The sequence below is a fragment of the Lepus europaeus genome, chromosome 14, assembly GCF_033115175.1.
Source record: "Lepus europaeus isolate LE1 chromosome 14, mLepTim1.pri, whole genome shotgun sequence".
Lineage (NCBI taxonomy): Eukaryota > Metazoa > Chordata > Mammalia > Lagomorpha > Leporidae > Lepus > Lepus europaeus.
The window spans coordinates 37,164,266-37,182,315 of record NC_084840.1 but is presented as its reverse complement, the minus strand read 5'-3'; the positions used below and the strand labels follow the sequence as shown (position 1 = coordinate 37,182,315).

Below are 18,050 nucleotides of genomic sequence, written 5' to 3'. Positions count from 1 at the left end.
TTACTAGAACTTTAAGGACAAATCCACAACCACAGTAAGTGCTTTCAGCATCCTCTCTTTATAATTATAGAATAAGCAAGGGAAAAACAACCAGCAAGAATATAAAAAACTTGAGCGATGGCGTTTGTAAAGTTGATGCAACCAGCTGCAAGATGTGCATTCTTGATTTTTTTTAAGATTTATTTATTTGAAGGGCAGAGTTATGAGGGGGAAGGGGTAGAGATATCTTCCATCACTGTGTCACTTCCTAAATGACCACAGTGGCTGGAGTTGGGCCAAGTCAGGGCCAGGAGCCCGGAGCTTCTTCCAGGTCTCCTACATGGGTGCAGGCGCCCAGGCACTTGGGCCATCTTCTGCTGCTTTTCCCAGGTGTATTAGTAGGGAGCTGGATTGGAAGTGGGGCAGCCAGGTCTCCAACCAGTGCCCATATGGGATGCCAGTGTCAGAAGCAGAGGCTTTACCCGCTGTGCCACAGCGCTAGCCATGTGCTTTCTTGATTTTTAGACATTTCTCTTTTTCTAATATTTATGCTTTTGTTTATAGGGAAAATTTTATCTGCATAGCATACATTTTAATATGCAGTGTTTTCATTGTTATTCTCTTCAAAATATTTTGTATTTTTATTCTAATTTCTTTGTGAGCCCATGGATTATTTAGGAAGGTATTATTCAGTTTCCAAACATGTGGGAGTTTTTGACTATTCATTTCTGTCTTCATTCCATTGTAGCCAGAAAACATGCTGTATAATTTCAGTGTTGGAGTTTGTTGAGACTTTTTTATGGCCCAAGTACAGCAAGTTTTTTTTTTTTTTAAGTGTTCAATAAATGCTAGGGAAAATGTGTCCTTCAGAGTGCACAGCTAAGAACCCATAGAGAAGTACTGCCCAAGTGTTAGATATAAAAATAAATGCTTTCCGTAATGAAATTCAGAGACACTAATTGCCTTGTCAACCACAGATGGCTAAAGTGAGCCAGCTTGTAGGTCAAGAGCAACCCCAGGTAAAGTGCGCTGACTCCAATCACTTCTCTCACTGGCTCCCTCTGCCCGGCTCTTTCTCAGTGGGTGCAGGCTGAGGCCTGTACCAACTCCACGTTCACGTGCAGTGGAGAGCCACGGGCCTGGAGCGTCCTGCTCCGATGCTGCTTGGAGTTTTGTCAGGGTCAGTGTCCTTCAGTGGGGAGAGAGGCAGCCTGGACTGGCTCTCGCAGGGAATCCAGCCCTCGTCCTGTGAGGCACCTCTCTCTGCATCACCTCTGTCTTCACAGCATCGACTCTGCCCTGCCCTCTTCTCTGCCCATTGCGGACGGTTTGGGAAGATGTCACTCACTTCTGTTGGTTCTGTTTGGCTTCTTCAGCCTGATCCTGGCCAGCTGTGGTGGTCAGGGTGATGTTCGCTGAGTTGTGTTGGGCAGCACTGATACTGGAGCTGCACTTCCGGGGGATGTGAGTTACTCCTTGGGAAAAAAATATTCTATGGTCCGAAGTTCAGGAGTCCCCAAGACAGTCCTTACTCCTGCACCAGCTGCAATTTTGGGCTCCCCCAAACCACCCTCACTTCTGATACCAACTACAAGTTTGGGGTCCTCAAGTTCAGTAACTCAGCAGAAGAACTCAGGACTCAGAAAAACCATTGTATTTGTGGCTAAGGTTTATCAGAACTGAAGGACACAGATTCACGTCCACCAAGGGTGGCATTCTTGGGGCCACCAGGCACGAGCTTCCTGTTGTCTTCTTGCAGTGCTGTGGTGCAGACAGCAACAACATGATGACACGCACAGAGTACTGACAGCCAGGGCCACTCACCCAAGCTTTGGCATCCAGAGTTGTTGTGTAGGGACTCAGTTACGTAGGCATGGCTGGCCCCTGGAGATGAAGGTATGGCTGACCTTACTGACCTCCAGAAGTCAAGCTGATACTACGTGGCCCAAGGTCCCTATGCTGAACCACATTGCTAGTGCAGACTAACGTGGCCCAAAGCCTCCAGGTGTACGAAGACTCATGTCAAGCAGGATTTAGACATTGCCTTCTGGGAACTTTGAACAACTGCTGAAGCTCTTTTTTTTTAAATTTTTTTAAAGATTTGTTTTAAATTTATTTGAAAGAGTTACACTGAGAGGTAGAGACAGAGAGGTCTTCCATCCGTTGGTTCATTCCCCAGTTGGCTGCAATGGCCAGAGCTGTGCTGATCTGAAGCCAGGAGCCAGGAGCTTCTTCCAGGTCTCCCACACGGGTGCAGGGGCCCAAAGGACTTGGGCCATCTGCTGAAGCTCTTGGGGCATGGTTGGCAAACCCTCTGAGGATACAGAGCAGACCATGGGATGGCCCATGCTTCGCAGGCCCCACTGGCTTCCATCACCTGCAGGAAAACCCTGTGCTCTACCCCGTCTACAGGGTCCTGCATGATCAGGCCTTACCTTCTCCCTCCTGATCACTGTGTTATAAACACACAGGTGTTCTTTTGTGTTTTTGAGGACACCAAGCTTTCCTGGCCTTTGCACCTGGTGTTCCTGCTGCTTGAAATACTTTTCTCCCAGATCTGCGCTTAATTGGATTCTTTGTGTCATGCAAATCCCAGCTTAATAAATGTCATTCCCTCCAGAGGTCCCTTTCCCATCTACCCAAATTAACCGAGTCCCCAAGTCGGCCCCTCCCATGTCACCTTGTCATGTGTTTATCACAGCAGTGAGCCCTGCCTGCTGCTTGCCGGCTCATTTATCTCTTAATTTCACTGTGAGCGGTCTCCATCCAAGCAGGGGCCGTCACAGAAAGATTCCTGATGTTCTGTCTCCAGCACCTAGAACATCGTGGGCCTAGAATCACTGCTCAGCAATCCACTAAATGGATAAATGACCAACAGGATGAACAAATCAGCTTTGCAAATGCTGGTTTAATGAAAGTGAAGTAGAATTCCTCATGGCAAGGCCGTCCGTGAACCTCTGAGTGTGTATCATGGACTTAGATCTCTGCAAGCTTATATTAGGGAATATTGATATTACATCTTGGTGTTTTTAAGGAACTACATTCATTTTCATATGTAATTAACATTTTAAAATGCCTTATTGGGGCTGGTGTTAAGGTACAGAGGGTTAAGCCACTGCCTACAATGCCAGCATCCCATATCAGTGCCACATGGAGTCTGGGCTGCTCCATTGTCAATCCAGCTCCCTGCTAATGTGCCCAGGAAAGCAGTGAAGGATGGTTCAAGTACTTGGGTCCTTGCTACCCTTGTGGGAGACCTGGGTGAAGTTCCAGGATCCTGGTTTCAGCCTGGCCCAAACCCAGCCATTGTGACCATTTGAGGAATGAACCAGCAGATGGAAAATATTTCTCTGTCTCTGTAACTCTGCCTTTAAAATAAATTAAATAGCTCTTTCTTTAAAAATTTTTATTTTTTTGGAAGGCAGAGAAACAGAGACGGAGATCTCCCATCTGATAGTTTACTCCCCAGATAGCTGCAACAGCTGCTTCTGGACCTGCAACCAGGAGCCCAGAACTCAATCCAGGTCGCCTACGTGGGTGGCCCTGCCTTAGTGCTGCGCTGAGAGCTTGACCTTCACCTGCTGCTTCCCAGGGTATGCATTAGCAGGAAGCTGCAGTAAGAACCTGAGCTGGGATTCGAACCCAGGCACCCTGATAGGGGTGTGGGCGTCCCAAGGGCTGTCTTAATCATTGCACCAAATGTCCATCCCATAACTGACGTTTTTGAAAACAGTGAACCAAATGGATGGCAGACATTCTTGAATTTTCTTTGACTGTACCTGCTCCATCCCTTTAGGCCCTGCTCTCTGCTAACTAATCTGATGGATTAATTTGTACGTAGGTATCCATGTGTAATAGTGCCCTAGTGTGTTTTCTTCCCTTTTTTTTTTTTTTTTTTTTTTACTTATGATGTTGAATCCCTGTTGTACGGAAGCAGTGACAGGGCTGGGCTGGTGAACAGAAGCTTTGATATCCCTCGAGTGCCCATTTATCCCTCACATACATAGTTCTGAATGTTGACCAGATTCTACAGGACAGAATCGGAGAGTAAGAAACACTTTTTGCCAGGTAACAATATGTTTGAAGTGGCTTTAAAAAATTCTCTCTATTGACTGGAAGAATCTATGCTATAGAACAGTGTATTATCGGGCCGGCGCCGTGGCTCACTAGGCTAATCCTCCACCTGCGGCGTTGGCACTCCAGGTTCTAGTCCCGGTTGGGGTGCTGGTTCTGTCCCGGTTGCTCCTCTTCCAGTCCAGCTCTCTGCTGTGGCCCGGGAGTGCAGTGGAGGATGGCCCAAGTGCTTGGGCCCTGCACCTGCATGGGAGACCAGGAGGAAGCACCTGGCTCCTGGCTTCGGATTGGCGCAGCACACCAGCTGTAGCGGCCATTTCGGGGGTGAACCAACGGAAGGAAGGCCTTTCTCTCTGTCTCTCTCTCACTGTCTAACTCTGCCTGCCCCCACCCCCAAAAAAAGTGTATTATTTCTATTTGAAACTTTAGAATTGATGAAGACTGCTCATCTATTTTCAGGAAGGAAAGGCCCTGGGTTCTTTCTTTCCAAGGACAGAAGGGCAGTGGTTGTTTGTGGCCACAGACAACCCACTGGGCACATTCTTATTCCAGATGCTCTCATCTTCCTGTCTTGCCCTCCTTCAGGGGGAGAATTGCGTGCCAGACGCTGGGGATGAAAAGTTGGAGCCGCTCTAAGGTGGCGTTGTCTGCTCTCAAGGCTTAGGTTCTGGTTAGAGCTGGTCTGTGTTAGCTTTGACCTCCTCCACCTTGAACTCCTCACCCCCAGGTGCGGTGTGGCTCCTGGTCTTTGAGCAGAGCATAGAATCCCTGAGGCATGGAAAACTGTGAATTCTCCTTGACCCCTGAGTCAGGTGCTCCACAGGAGCTGCCAACTCCTCCTTGCGGAAGTGTGGAGCTCTGCTTAGAAGTTGCAGATGTGGCCGGCGCCGTGGCTTAACAGGCTAATCCTCCGCCTTGTGGCGTCGGCACACGGGTTCTAGTTCCGGTCGGGGCGCCGGATTCTATCCCGGTTGCCCCTCTTCCAGGCCAGCTCTCTGCTGTGGCCCGGGAAGGCAGTGGAGGATGGCCCAGGTTCTTGGGCCCTGCACCCGCATGGGAGACCAGGAGAAGCACCTGGCTCCTGGCTTCGGATCAGCGAGTTGCGCCGGCTGCAGTGGCCATTGGAGGGTGAACCAACGGCAAAAAGGAAGACCTTTCTCTCTGTCTCTCTCTCTCACTATCCACTCTGCCTGTCAAAAAAAAAAAAAAAAAAAAAAAAAAGCTGCAGATGTGATGCTGAGAAGCCACCCCCAGAACAAGGCTCGGGCGCTCTGCTGCCGGCCAGCCAATGTCTGGTGTCCACAGCGTCCACACAGGCATCCTGGCCGTGCACTTTCCTCGCCGCAGCTCCACCTTCTGAGTATTCCCCCTAATACCTGAGCAAGTTTTAAGTCAATCACAAGAATAGTTGTTTAGACAAATAGATTACTGCCCCAGGATCTACTTACAGCTAAGACTTTTCAGACGCATGCCTTGAGAAATGTGTTTTTATTTGCTGTGAATAATTTCTGCACTGCGCCATTGAAAAAAATTGTCATTCGTATTTTCCATTGAATAGAAGGCAATGGTGATGAGTGAAGAATCGTCAGGGATCCTGTGACTCCAGTCACGATGACCCTGGGGTTGATTTGGGGGAATTCAGCGACTCTAGCAGAGAAACTCTTGGTTGGACATGAGGAGTCGTAAGAGCCCTTTCCACAGACAGAAACACAAAACCAAGAGGTCAGACTGAAGCCAGGTGCAGGTCTGCAGCCAGGATGCTGCGTGGGAGACTGGGCAGAGGGCAGGCCTGGCGATGGGTCCCCTGGGAAGGCTGAGCTGCCGGGCTGTGCTGAGGCCCCTGAGGGCACGGAGTTCCGGGCATCCTAAAGCAGGGTCTCTGATGACTCCACTCTGCAGCTCAGGGTGGTGGCAAAGGCCGAGACACAGGCAGACCTGGACCCCCAAGGATTTGACCGCGGAGGCCTCGCACAAGGCTCCACTCCCCAGCTGCCAGGCCCTCCTCTGCGAGGGAGGCCCCTTTGTGCCTGAGTCTTTCCCAGCATTTTATCCTGTTTTCTGAAGTCTGCTCTTGCTGATCTCTGCCACTCCCAGTAGACCTAGTTCCAGCCCCTCCCTGTGGCTTCTGGAATGTGCACTGTTGAGGCTGCTACAATCGGCAGCTGGTGGGGCCCTGCGTCCACCAGCTGCTGCTCCTTCCCCTCCTTCCCACCCACTCTAGGGTTCCCAGCCTCAGTGCCTAGGAGCCGAGGCTTCCTTGAGCCACTGGAAGGCTGCTAATACTACAGTATTTGTGCTCTGCCAGCCAGACTGTGGATCTAAGGGGCTTTGGAGCATGGGTGACAAACCTACTGTATTTTACAGCCTTGAGAAGTTTCTCACTGACAAAACACTATTCTTGGCCGGCACCGTGGCTTAACAGGCTAATCCTCCGCCTTGCGGCGCCGGCACACCGGATTCTAGTCCCGGTTGGGGCGCCGGATTCTATCCTGGTTGCCCCTCTTCCAGGCCAGCTCTCTGCTATGGCCCGGGAAGGCAGTGGAGGATGGCCCAGGTCCTTGGGCCCTGCACCCGCATGGGAGACCAGGAGGAAGCACCTGGCTCCTGGCTTTGGATCAGCGTGATGCACCGGCCGCAGTGGCCATTGGAGGGTGAACCAACAGCAAAAAGGAATACCTTTCTCTCTGTCTCTCTCTCTCTCACTATCCACTCTGCCTGTCAAAAACAAAACAAAACAAAACAAAACAAAAAAACAAAAAACACTGTTCTTGGATTTTGTTTTTTAAAAAACCAAGAAACAGCTGGCGGCCGCCGCCGCGGCCCCTCCTCTTCTTTTCTCCTCTCCCCGCTTTCCTTCTGCCCCCACAAGTAAAAGTTCCTTGAGAACCGATGAACAGTGACCGTGTCATGACTGCGTTGGACCCTCGCTGGTGAGGGCCCGACACCCAGCCTTCTTCTTCTTCCATGGAGAGGGTCTTCCCTGATTGCATGGCCTGGACCTTCAGTGGAACCTGAAGAAAGAGCAGAGTGGATAGTGAGAGAGAGAGACAGAGAGAAAGGTCTTCCTTTTTGCCGTTGGTTCACCCTCCAATGGCCGCTGTGGCCAGTGCATCACGCTGATCTGAAGGCAGGAGCCAGGTGCTTCTCCTGGTCTCCTATGTGGGTGCAGGCCCCAAGCACCTGGGACATCCTCCACTGCCTTCCCGGGCCATAGCAGAGAGCTGGCCTATAGAGGGGCAGCAGGAATAGAATCCGGCACCCCAACTGGGACTAGAATCTGGTGTGCCGGCGCCGCAAGGTGGAGGATTAGCCTGTTAAGCCACAGCACCGGCCTCGTACTTGTCTTTATGCATTGAAGTTCTATCAGTTCTTGCTTCCTATACTTAAGAGCTCCATTATTTGGTGTATAAATGTTTATAATTATATCCTCTTGATAAATTGATTCCTGTACCATTATGAAGTGATGTTTTTCTTGGTAATTTTATTTAGTCAGAAATGTACTTTGATATTAATGTTACAACTCAAACTTTCTTTTTATTAGTGTTCACATGTAACCATTTCCTTCCTTTTACATTTAACTTGTTTGTATTTCTGTACTTAAAGTGCATTGCTTGCAGGCGGTATGTAGTTGGGTCTGGCTTTTCAATCTGATGTTCTCTGTTTTTTTAATAAATGATGTTGAGACCATTTACATTTAGTACAATTATTCTCAGGTGAAGCTAGGTTACTTGAAGATAATATGAACTTTTCAGTATGCTTTTAAGATTTATTATGCAAGTGGAAACCCAAAAAACTGTGGCAAAAAAAAAGACCTAAATGAAAGATCTCTGTGAGTGAGATCCCAGCGGAAAGAACGGGCCATCAAAGAAGGAGGTACCTTTCTCTGAAGGGAGGAGAGAGCTTCTACTTTGATTATGGCCTTGTCTAAATAAGATCGGAGTTTGTGAACTCAAGAGGCTTCCATAGCCTTGGCAGCTCATGACAAGAGCCTAGGGTGATTGCTGATGCCATAAATAAGAGTGTCAATTTGTTAAGTCAACATTGGGAGTCACTGTGCACTTACTCCCCATGTAGGATCTCTGTCCTTAATGTGTTGTACTATGTGAATTAATGGTAAAAATATTCTTCAAACAGTACTTTATACTTTGTGATTCTGTATGGGTGCAAACTGTTGAAATCTTTACTTAGTATATACTAAGTTGATCTTCTGTATATAAAGATAACCGAAAATGAATCTTGATGAAGAATGGTATGGGAGAGGGAGTAGAAGATGGGATGGTATGTGGGTGGGAGGGTAGTTATGGGGGGAAAAATCGCTATAATCCAAAAGTTGTACTTTCGAAATTTATATTTATTAAATAAAAGTTTTTTTTTTTTTTTAAAAAAAAGAAACAGCAAATTTGGAACCTATCGGTAGGCCATTGATAGATCATGCTTAGACGCGTATATGCGTATCCAGTCACAGACACTAAACAGAGATGTGCCCACCAGAAATGGAGAGAGATGCTCCGTGGCCAGTGTGACTTCAGGGAGGTGGGATTGGCTGGGAGGGGCCAGGGAATCAGGGTCCCCCTTGGCAGCAAGGAGTAAGCAGCCTGTCCAGAAAGTTAGGAGCAGATCATCATTATTTGTTCATTTTCTTCAACTGCTTGAGAGTTTGCTGGGTGGGCTCCTGTTGCCCCAGTGGCCCTCTGCTGACCCCTAGCCTTGCTCTTGTCCTCCTGGACACAGGTGCTCTGCTGTGACACCATTCCGAGGAAGCGGCTGTTTGCTCTGAGCCTTTGTGACACTGGCAGCAGTATGTGCTGTTCTTCTTGACTGTCTTTCAAAAACCAGAGAAGGTGGCTGGGAAATGCTAACCACAGGCTGGCCCGCGTGGCGGAGGCGGCCTGACTGGGTGGCTACACCGTGTGCTGTGCACCCTGTACAAACGCACCAGGGACTGAACCGTGCAGGGCGCCCAGGTCACTCCCCACCTCTCACCTTTCTTCACTTGTTTCCAAAGCTGCTCATAAGGTCCACTGTGCAGTGTGACGTGTGGCTGGCAGGAAAGCTGTGTTGGAGCTTGGATCCCCGCCCTCTGAGCCCCTCCCCCGACTCCCGGGCAGCAGGCTCTGCTGTTGGTCCTTGGTACGTGAGCCCAGTGACAGATAAGATACCGTCCATCAGATTGCCACGTAGCTCGCGACCAGGCCTGAAAGGAAGCTGTGAAGTGTTTTCAATCCCTAAACTCTCGTCTGTCTTTCCCGATGTCGCAGATTGCCGTATCCCTCAAATCGAAGATGCCGAGATTCATAACAAAACATACCGCCACGGAGATAAGTTAATCATCACTTGTCACGAAGGATTCAAGATCCGCTACCCCGACCTGTACAACATGGTTTCATTATGTCGCGATGACGGCACCTGGGATAACCTCCCCATCTGTCAAGGTACGGGGCGGAAGCCATCGTCTCGCCGATCTCCTCTTGGGACAGGCTGGGGGGAACAGGGCCGTGTGTCCTGTGTTGACCTGGCTCTGCCTTCCCTGTGATGACCAAAGCCCTGTTCTTGGCGTCATCACTCCCTGTCACCCCCTGTCATCGGCTCAGGGCCCACACCCAGTTTGAAGGCGTAAGTGGAAAAGACCTCACTCTTCGGCTTATTTGGATGTGCCCTTTTAAAAAAATCAAAAACACGTGAAGAATTAGGAGACTGGAACCAGGCTCTGAGTGTAGGGAGGAGCTGTTATAGTCCTATAGTTAATGAAATAACAGGACACTTATGCTTATGTCAGTACTGGTGAGAATGTAGTTAAAGCCAATCGGATGGAGGCGATTTTCTGTTAATAATGTTACCCTTTTTTATAATGCATGAAGAGCAGGGAAATAATCAAATTTCATCCAAGCCACACGGTGAATATTTATCCCCTTGCATGTTTTAAATTTGCCTGGGCCAACATAGAAGGCTCTGTTTGTGAAAATAAGCCCTTGAGTTCACATTAATTCTGGTTTTATTTTTTTGACACATGACTTGGACCCAAGCACCAGGACACCAATGCATAATTCATAACTTGACGGAGAAGGAGAGCGATTTTCTTTGCTCCCGAAGCTCTGGCAAGTTAAAGTTGAGACGAACGTGAACTCTGTGCGTGGGAATCACAGCTGGCAGACTCTGATACTGCTCTGTGGACCTCGTCGTCGGAAACAAACCGTTTCCTTCCACGCCAGCCGAAGGAACAAAAGGCTTCAGAGCAGGATCGAGGTAGCCCAGCCACCCTCTGCCTGCCTCGCGCCCCAGATACTGCCCGGGCGCCTTAGCACGTCCTGGGTTACTTTTTAAAGGAGACACACGGTTTGTTTACATTTCTGGAGATTGTCTACAAAAGCACCAGCTGGCTCTTGGGTTGGACAGCTCATCCCCATTTGGTGACCACTGATCCGGTCCAGTCTCCCAGCACCACGAGAGCAGTGGCCCAGAAAAGCACTTCTGCCTTGGCGTGCCACAGCCGCATTGTGGCATCCCTCCCTCTCCAGTTCCCCGTGTGCCGCTTCAATGCCACGGGCTTCTTTAGCCGTCTTCTTTCCCCCAAGGTGCGTGTCTCGGAGCCTCACCCTGAGAAACTCAGACACGGGCTTTCTGTGGCTGTGTCTGGCCACTCTTGCGCCCCACGCCCCCAGCCTCATCCAGATGCCAGCCAAGCCGTGGTGTTTCATGACCTACAATGTTGACAACAGCAGCAACCAAAGAAAGGGCTGTCCAGTCAGTCTTTAAAGTTGTGTGTCTTCAAACCCCAGCCTCATTTTTATTCCTGCTCAGCATCCAGTGTCCCCTAGGAGGGTCCCTGGCCCTGCACAGCACAGCCAGCCTGACACCTCTTTGATCCCCTGGTGGAACGTAATTGGCCCTATGAGTGACATTTCACTCCATAACTTTCATTTACACCTGTAGATCCAGGGGCTGGCAGCCTTCTCTCTAGTGTCTACAAGTGCAAATGGAAAGCTCATCGAAGTATTGAATTGAAACCAGTTTTCTACTGTTATATTTAGGACAGGCTGTCTCCAGCCACAAGTGAGCTTATCTTTCATTCTCCGCCAGTACGCACTGCACACATCTCCTTTGGGGCTGGGGGGAAGGGGTTACTCCAAGGTGTTTTTTGTTTGTTTGTTTGGTGGTAGCTTTGTTTGGGAGAGCAATGTCCAGCCCCTCTTGCTCTCTGAAACCCGAGAGACTGGTTTATCCACTTGTAGTTTAGCACTGCAGCTCCTTCTTTGCAAAAGGGCCCCTAGTCATTGCTGCCAACTCCTGCAAACCACGCTTCGAGGCTCCTGTGCTTGTCTCTCCTCTCAGTGATGGATTCTGCTTATTCCCCTCCCCCACAACACACTTCACGTGGGCCATGAACATGGTCTGTTTTCAGCTCAGAAAAAAAGAAAAAAGAATCATCTAAGGCCACGGGAGCTCGAGAAATGGCCGAGCTCTGTGCCTTCACAGGTGCGGTCCATGGTGGACGTGGGGTGGTTGGGTGTGCCAAACCTCCTGGTCTCACCATGAGCTCTGCTGGTCTGTGCCCATGCTTGCCAGTTCTCACCACTGCTCTGGCCCTCTTGGTGCCATTTTCAAATAAGAAAGCCAGTCCGTGCGTGGTAGGCAGAGTAGGTAGTAGATCAAGGAGGCGGCGTCAGACCCACTGCTGCCATCCTCGGAAGCAACACCAGGTTTGCTAGGGGCAGTGCTGAAGAGCCCCGTCGCTGTGTTTGGCTGTCGGATGCACACAGGTGACCGAGTGAAGCCTGTCCTTTTGCTTTCCCCTCCCCAGGCTGCCTGAGACCTCTGGCCTCTCCTAATGGCTACGTGAACATCTCCGAGTTCCAGACTTCCTTCCCAGTGGGGACTGTGATCGCCTATCGCTGCTTCCCCGGATTTAAGCTCGAGGGGTCCGAGTATCTCGAGTGCTCCCACAACCTCATCTGGTCGTCCAGCCCCCCCCAGTGCCTTGCTCTGGAAGGTAACACATCTTACGCTTTCGGAAGTTGTATTTTGGCTGTTTCAGCGGACAGTGAAGAGCTGTGCAGTGTGGTGAGCAGCCACTTTTGTGCCCTGAGAACGCTTTTCTCAGCCGCTTCCAGAGCAGGGATCGTCTGCCATGAAGCCGTGCTTAGAACTAGAAGTAAAACCTGGCTTTCTTCATCTTAGGCTTCAAGGCCAGCAAAGTGGATATAAAAAGTTGCGGGTATCAAAGATTAAGCTGCAAAATGCCGCAAGGTTGATTAGACTATCTCTCCAAATATTAGTTTTGTTTGCACTGAATGAGAACAGATTGTGTTACAGCATTATTAACCTCACCCTCTCTTTCCTTGTGGTGTCCATGTTTCTTGCATATTTCCACACATTTTATAGCTTAGCTGTCTTGCTGCAAACACACCATTGAAAGCCTGTAACCAATTCTTTCTTCCCTGGTTTTATTAAATCTATCTGATGGTAGTGTGCGGTTCATTAAAGACCACTGATCGGTAGTGAGGGGCACAGGGCAACCATTACCGTCAGTAAGGCAGTACTTTGGGCTACAGTCAGTACTATCTTTTGCTAGGCTATTCGGGCTTACTGATTCACCCCTTGCTTTAACTTACAGCTTGAGGTTATGCCCAGAGAGAACAAACACTGACTTGCTTCTTGGCATCTGAATGCAGTGGCTGGTGGTGATGGTGGGGTAGCTATGGACACAGAAATTTAGGAGGAAAAAAAAAAAAAGGAAGGGAGAACTTCACCTAAGAGCCCCTTCAAAGCCTATTTGCAGCTTTGCTTGCAAAATGAAAACACAAACAATAGACTGTGAAGCAAACGAGTTCTGACAAGTCTGCAGTGTCTACAGCGCGCACCTCGGCTGGAGGATGTCAGGGGAAGGTGTGTTGGGGAGGGCGACTGTTGCTCATAGGAATCAGAGGAGACATTATTTAAGGAAAACATGGACTTGGAGCAGGGTTGCCTAGAGCCATGCAGCCTCCTTGGGGAAGAGTGGAGAGTGGGCTGGAAGGGAGCGAGCCTGCCAGGCCTGGGCCGTTCTTTTTGCTATACCCCCAGGCAAGTCATTGGAGCCTCTACTCTCCACCTTCCACCTGTCCCAAATCCCCTAGGTGATTGGAGCCCAGAGTAGATAAGTCAGATGAACTACAGGGCTCCCAGTTAAATTCGCATTTCCTATAAACAACAAATAATTCTTTAATACGAGTCTGTCCTAAATACCATGTAGAAATTCCCTGTGATTAAAAACACACTTTATCTGAAACTCATACAACTGAGGGTCCTGTGTTTTTATTTGCTCAGGGCACCAGCTCATCCCCCGTTTCCAGTGGGTACAGCTTTTGTGCTTTGTGGCACCCCAGTGGGCCGAGGCAACCGTGGGCCACCTGTGTGGGCCCTTTTTCCTGGTTCCTGGAGGTTTCTTCTTGCGATTCCCAGAAACAGAGAGTAGTTTAAAGATAGCATTGTTCTGATTTTATCCACTGGAGGTGGCTGTTTTAATAACTTTCCAGATTTGGTCAATGCGTTTTGGGCAGCCAGACCCTAATAAGCTTGACATTGAAACTACTGTTCGTGTGGATCCTGAAGAATGTGGTGTGGAGAGGCATAGCTCACACCGACATTGAGTGGGAACCATCCGGGGTTATAGACAGGGAGTGGCTTCCGGTTGGTCTCTTGGTTTAACCACATGTCCGCTTTCCGGTGCCGGCCAAAGCAGTGGCCGAGGAAAGGGCTGAAGGCCCAGGCTGCTGGCTGGCTGCTCCAGGAAAGCCACTCCGCGCCGTGTCCCCTCAGTGTTTACATCTTCATTCAGCATGCATCCGTTTAAATTATGGGACGGAATTTGTGAGCCCTTGCGTGCAGCCCTGGCTAACAGCACAGAAGCTGTAAATCTACACTGAGAGGGGCAGAGTGGGCTGAAGCATTGCTTTGTCCAAGACTTGATGGAAACAGGGTTAAATCAAGCAATGAGCAAAAATAGGAGGTAAGGATTCGTAAACATTTCTCCATGGGAAGGCGTTTGGTGCAGCCACTAAAATGCCACCCAGGACTCCTGTAGGCTGAGTCAGGGTGCCTGGGTTCTCATCCCATCTCTCCACCTGATTCAGCTCCCTGCTAAAGTGCACCCCAGAAGGTAGCAGGTGATGTCTCAAATGCTTAGGTCCCTGCTAAGAGAATGAGACGAAGTGTTGAGATTCTAGCTTCAGCCTGGCCTGCTTCCAGCTGTTGTGGACATGTGGGGAATGAACTGGCAGACGGGAGAGCTCTATCTGTCTTCCTTTCAGATACAAAAATAAACACAATCATTTTAAAAAGTTAAAAAAATTAAGTTATCCAGTGTTGACATTTAATTCTTAGCTTTAATTGCATATCTCTTTTTAAGGCAGTGCCTTATTTTTGCAATATTGTTGTAAGGTGTTCCACATAGATTAACTGTCTCAATGGGATCTGTCCATTAAAATGATTTTTTGTTTGATAGGCAGAAGGAGAGAAAGATCAGATAGAAGAACTAGCTAGCTAACTACCGCTCTCCAGTCTGCTGGATCACTCCCACGTGCCGGCAGCAGCCCTGGGCTGGGCCAGGGGCTGAAGGTGGGAGCCAGGTCCCATCACCTGAGCTGTCACTGCTGCCTCCATGGCCTGCATCAGCAGGAGCCTGGAATCAGGAACCAGAGCCAGGTGTCAAACCCAAGCACTTCCATCTTTAACTGCTAAGTCAAATGCATAGTACCTACACCCCCTCACCACCATTTTCTAGAAAAAAAATTTGATTTTTTCTAGATGCCATAGTTGTACATGGTGCTATCCAGGTCTTCTAAATACACTATGGTGCTCTGACCCCCACAATGAGAGGGTGTGGACTGTAGGCTGCAGCAGTTTTTTTCAATGAGTTCTTTTTTAATCCCTTCCCTCACTCAGTATGAATCCATCAGCTGTCCCTGTACCTGTCATTCTCGGGCGACTTATCAGTCCAACTCTCCCCTCACCTCAAGTCTTTTTCAAGCCCACTATGAGCTGGGAGATGCAACCACCAGCTGCTCATGGAGGCAGTGCAGTGGTATTGATTTATGGTGTTGGCTAGCATTGGAGTGACTGACTTGAGTTCACATCTTGGGTCTCCTACTTGATCACTGTCACCCAGAGCAAGTCACTTAGCCTCCATTTTCTCATCTGTAAAATGGGAGTAATGAATGTATTTAATCTTTTTTTAAAGATTTTATTTATTTATTTGAGAGGTAGAGTTAGAGACAGTGAGAGGGAGAGACAGAGGAAAAGGTCTTCCTTCCATTGGTTCACCCCTCAAATGGCCACAATGGCTGGAGCTGCGCTGATCCAAAGCCAGGTGCCAGTTCTTCTTCCCGGTCTTACACGTGGGTGCAGGGGCCCAAGCATTTAGGCCATCTTCTACTGCTTTCCCAGGCCATAGCAGAGAGCTGGATTGGAAGAGGAGTAGCCAGGACTAGAACTGGTGCCCATATGGGATGCCGGCACCACAAGTGGAGGATTAACCTACTGCGCCACGGCGCCGGACCCTATATTTAATCTTGTGAGACCATGAGGATTCAGCAGGATTATAAACCCAGTGATAATTAGTGAAGTGTCCAGCACATACTAAGTGGCCCTTCAAATCCATTGCCACTGATGCCCTCAGTGTTGTGTGTAAAGCCACGGTAAATGAGGACCTGGTGTGATTGCCTGGGAATGAGAGGTCCCAGCTTTTATGCATGTCCGTGGTAACTCTGTTTTGGTTGTTCAGGTGCTGTTTTGCTCTCTTGCATATTCTTAGCTTCGTTCATTCAAGAGTGACTCTCAGGTAATGGGAGGGAATACGGAGCAGTAATAAGAGTCACCACAGATTTGCAGAGCTGACCGTGTATGTGTTAGGCTCTTGACCAAAGTGCAACTCATTTGATCCTTGTAATGCCCCCTGAGGCAGATACTGTATTAACCCCATTTTGCTGGTGAGCAAGCCTAAGCTTCCAAAGGAAGTTTCAGTGGCTTGCCCGAGTCACATGGCTGGGAGGGGGTGAGGCGGGGACCTGAGCAGGGGTCTTGTCGCTCCAGAGCTCTTCATGCTAGTCACCAAGGCACCTCGTCTCATTAACTCATTCTAATCATCCTGCAGCCCAACAGGGAAGACAATTTGATATTTTTATAGCCATGAGTCAAAAAAATAGTTAAATTGCCTAGGAAAGAATTTGTCATTCCAATTTAGTTGTCCTCCCCAAGAAATGCCAGGTGAGGGGACTATGAGTGCAGATGGAGGCCCTGCTGCCCCCTAGGTGGCCTTGAGCTCTGACGGCTGCACGTGGTCCTGCCCCTTGGTCCCCGCGTACCCGTGGAGACTCACTGTAGCCAGCAGGTGAAGCAGAGAGGCTGGTCTCCTACAGATGAGGCTTCTGACACCTTGCAGGATGGCAACCGTCCTGCTCTTGCTGCATGAGAGCCCTTTGTGCCACATGACAACTCCTTCCCCTAGTGGAATGGAGCGTGCTTTGTGAGAGCTGAGGGTTGAGTGACAGCTGTCAGAATCACAGGCAAACAGTCCCGTTCATGATGCCAGGCTCATGAGGAGTTGAGTAATTTGGAAGGAAAGCCGTCGTCACCTTCACTGGAGGTGACCAGGGTTCCAAGTCCCTGTGTGAAGGTGCAGATCAGCTGTGCCATTGCACTTGTCTCACTGAGGAAAGGCCTGAAGCACGTGTGTGCCCTCATAGCCATGTGTGGACGAAGCCCCTGGATAGCAAAGCCAGAAACAGTATGTTGATGACAGTGTTGTAAAGCAGATGGAGATGCAAGGGTATTTCAAAAAGCCCATGAAAAAAACTGGAATTAAAGTTGTTGCAAAAAATGTTGAATCCATAGTTTTTCATAGCATGCATTGTATTAGGCAGTTTTTTGCCACTGTAGCTAAAGTACCCAAGAGAAGCTACTCAGGGAGAAAGGAGGTTTATCCCAGCTCATGATCTTGGAGTTTCTCAGCCTTGGTCAGCCATTGGTCTGGCATTTGATGAGGGCCGTGGCTGGCGAAACTGGTATGGAGGGAGGGCTGCGTGGTGAGTCAGGAGGCAGAGAGACAGGGAGCCCACCCAGCCTGTGTCTGTGCAATCTGTCCTTGTAAAGCCACCGTGTTTCTACCCGCTCCAGCCCAGCAGCGTAATCCATTCCAGTCACTGCCCACAGACTCCACGGTCACCCCCCACACCACCACCCTCTTTAGTACTTGTGTCTCAGGATTTAAATGTGTGCATGTGTTGGGGAGCCAGATTGTTTCAAACCATAGCATGCGTTCCCACAAACTTTTTGAAGACCTCTAGTGTGCATGGATTTCAAACCCCCTTTTTTTGCACCAAAATAAATTTATCTTTTAATTCCATTTTACACAAGCATTTCTATTTATTTATTTATTTGAAAGGAAGGGTGACAGAAAGAAAGGGAGAGACAGAGACAGAGATTCCACTTGCTGATTTATTCCCTAAATGCCTGCAACAGCTGAGGCTGGGCCAGGCTGAAGCCAGGAGCCAGGAACTCTGTTCTGGTCTCCCACAAGGATGTCGGGGTCCAAGTAATAGGGCTATGTTCACTGCCTTCCCAGGTGGATAAGGTAGATCAGAAGCCGAGCAGCCAGGATCCGTCCTGGCTCTCCATATCTATGGTATGCCTGAGTTGCAGGCAGCAGCTTAAGCAGGTGCACCACAGTGCCCACTCCTCCATGAGCGTTTTGAAGTTCTGCATATCTGAACCTGGAAGGCGCTCTGTGGGTCACTGTGTGTCTGCCTGTCTGCTGGGGTTCGAGTGCTCCTCCTCACCCGGGTGTTTCTGTTCTCAGGCCTGCTCTCTCTGAGGCTCTCCTCTCTGTCTCTGTCCTGCATGCGCACACACACATTGAATCCTAGAAATCTTAACAAAACAAACCAACCAAAAAAACTTTGACAATGAATGTGAGCGATTTTTCATTTCTAAGTTCTAAGAATTCAGTTATGTCACCAGCAGTG

General features: G+C 49.2%; 1 protein-coding gene across 4 annotated transcripts in view; it reads left to right on the top strand.

Annotated features, from left to right (window-relative positions):
* The window catches only part of SUSD4 (sushi domain containing 4), a 129,191-nt gene that overhangs the window by 74,324 nt on the left and 36,817 nt on the right, over window positions 1-18,050 (top strand). For all 4 annotated transcript variants that reach the window (XM_062210437.1, XM_062210436.1, XM_062210434.1 and 1 more), the window contains 2 exons: window positions 9,312-9,485; window positions 11,852-12,040. In XM_062210437.1, the coding sequence (XP_062066421.1) occupies window positions 9,312-9,485; window positions 11,852-12,040 (363 nt within the window). The remainder of the gene's footprint in view (window positions 1-9,311; window positions 9,486-11,851; window positions 12,041-18,050) is intronic.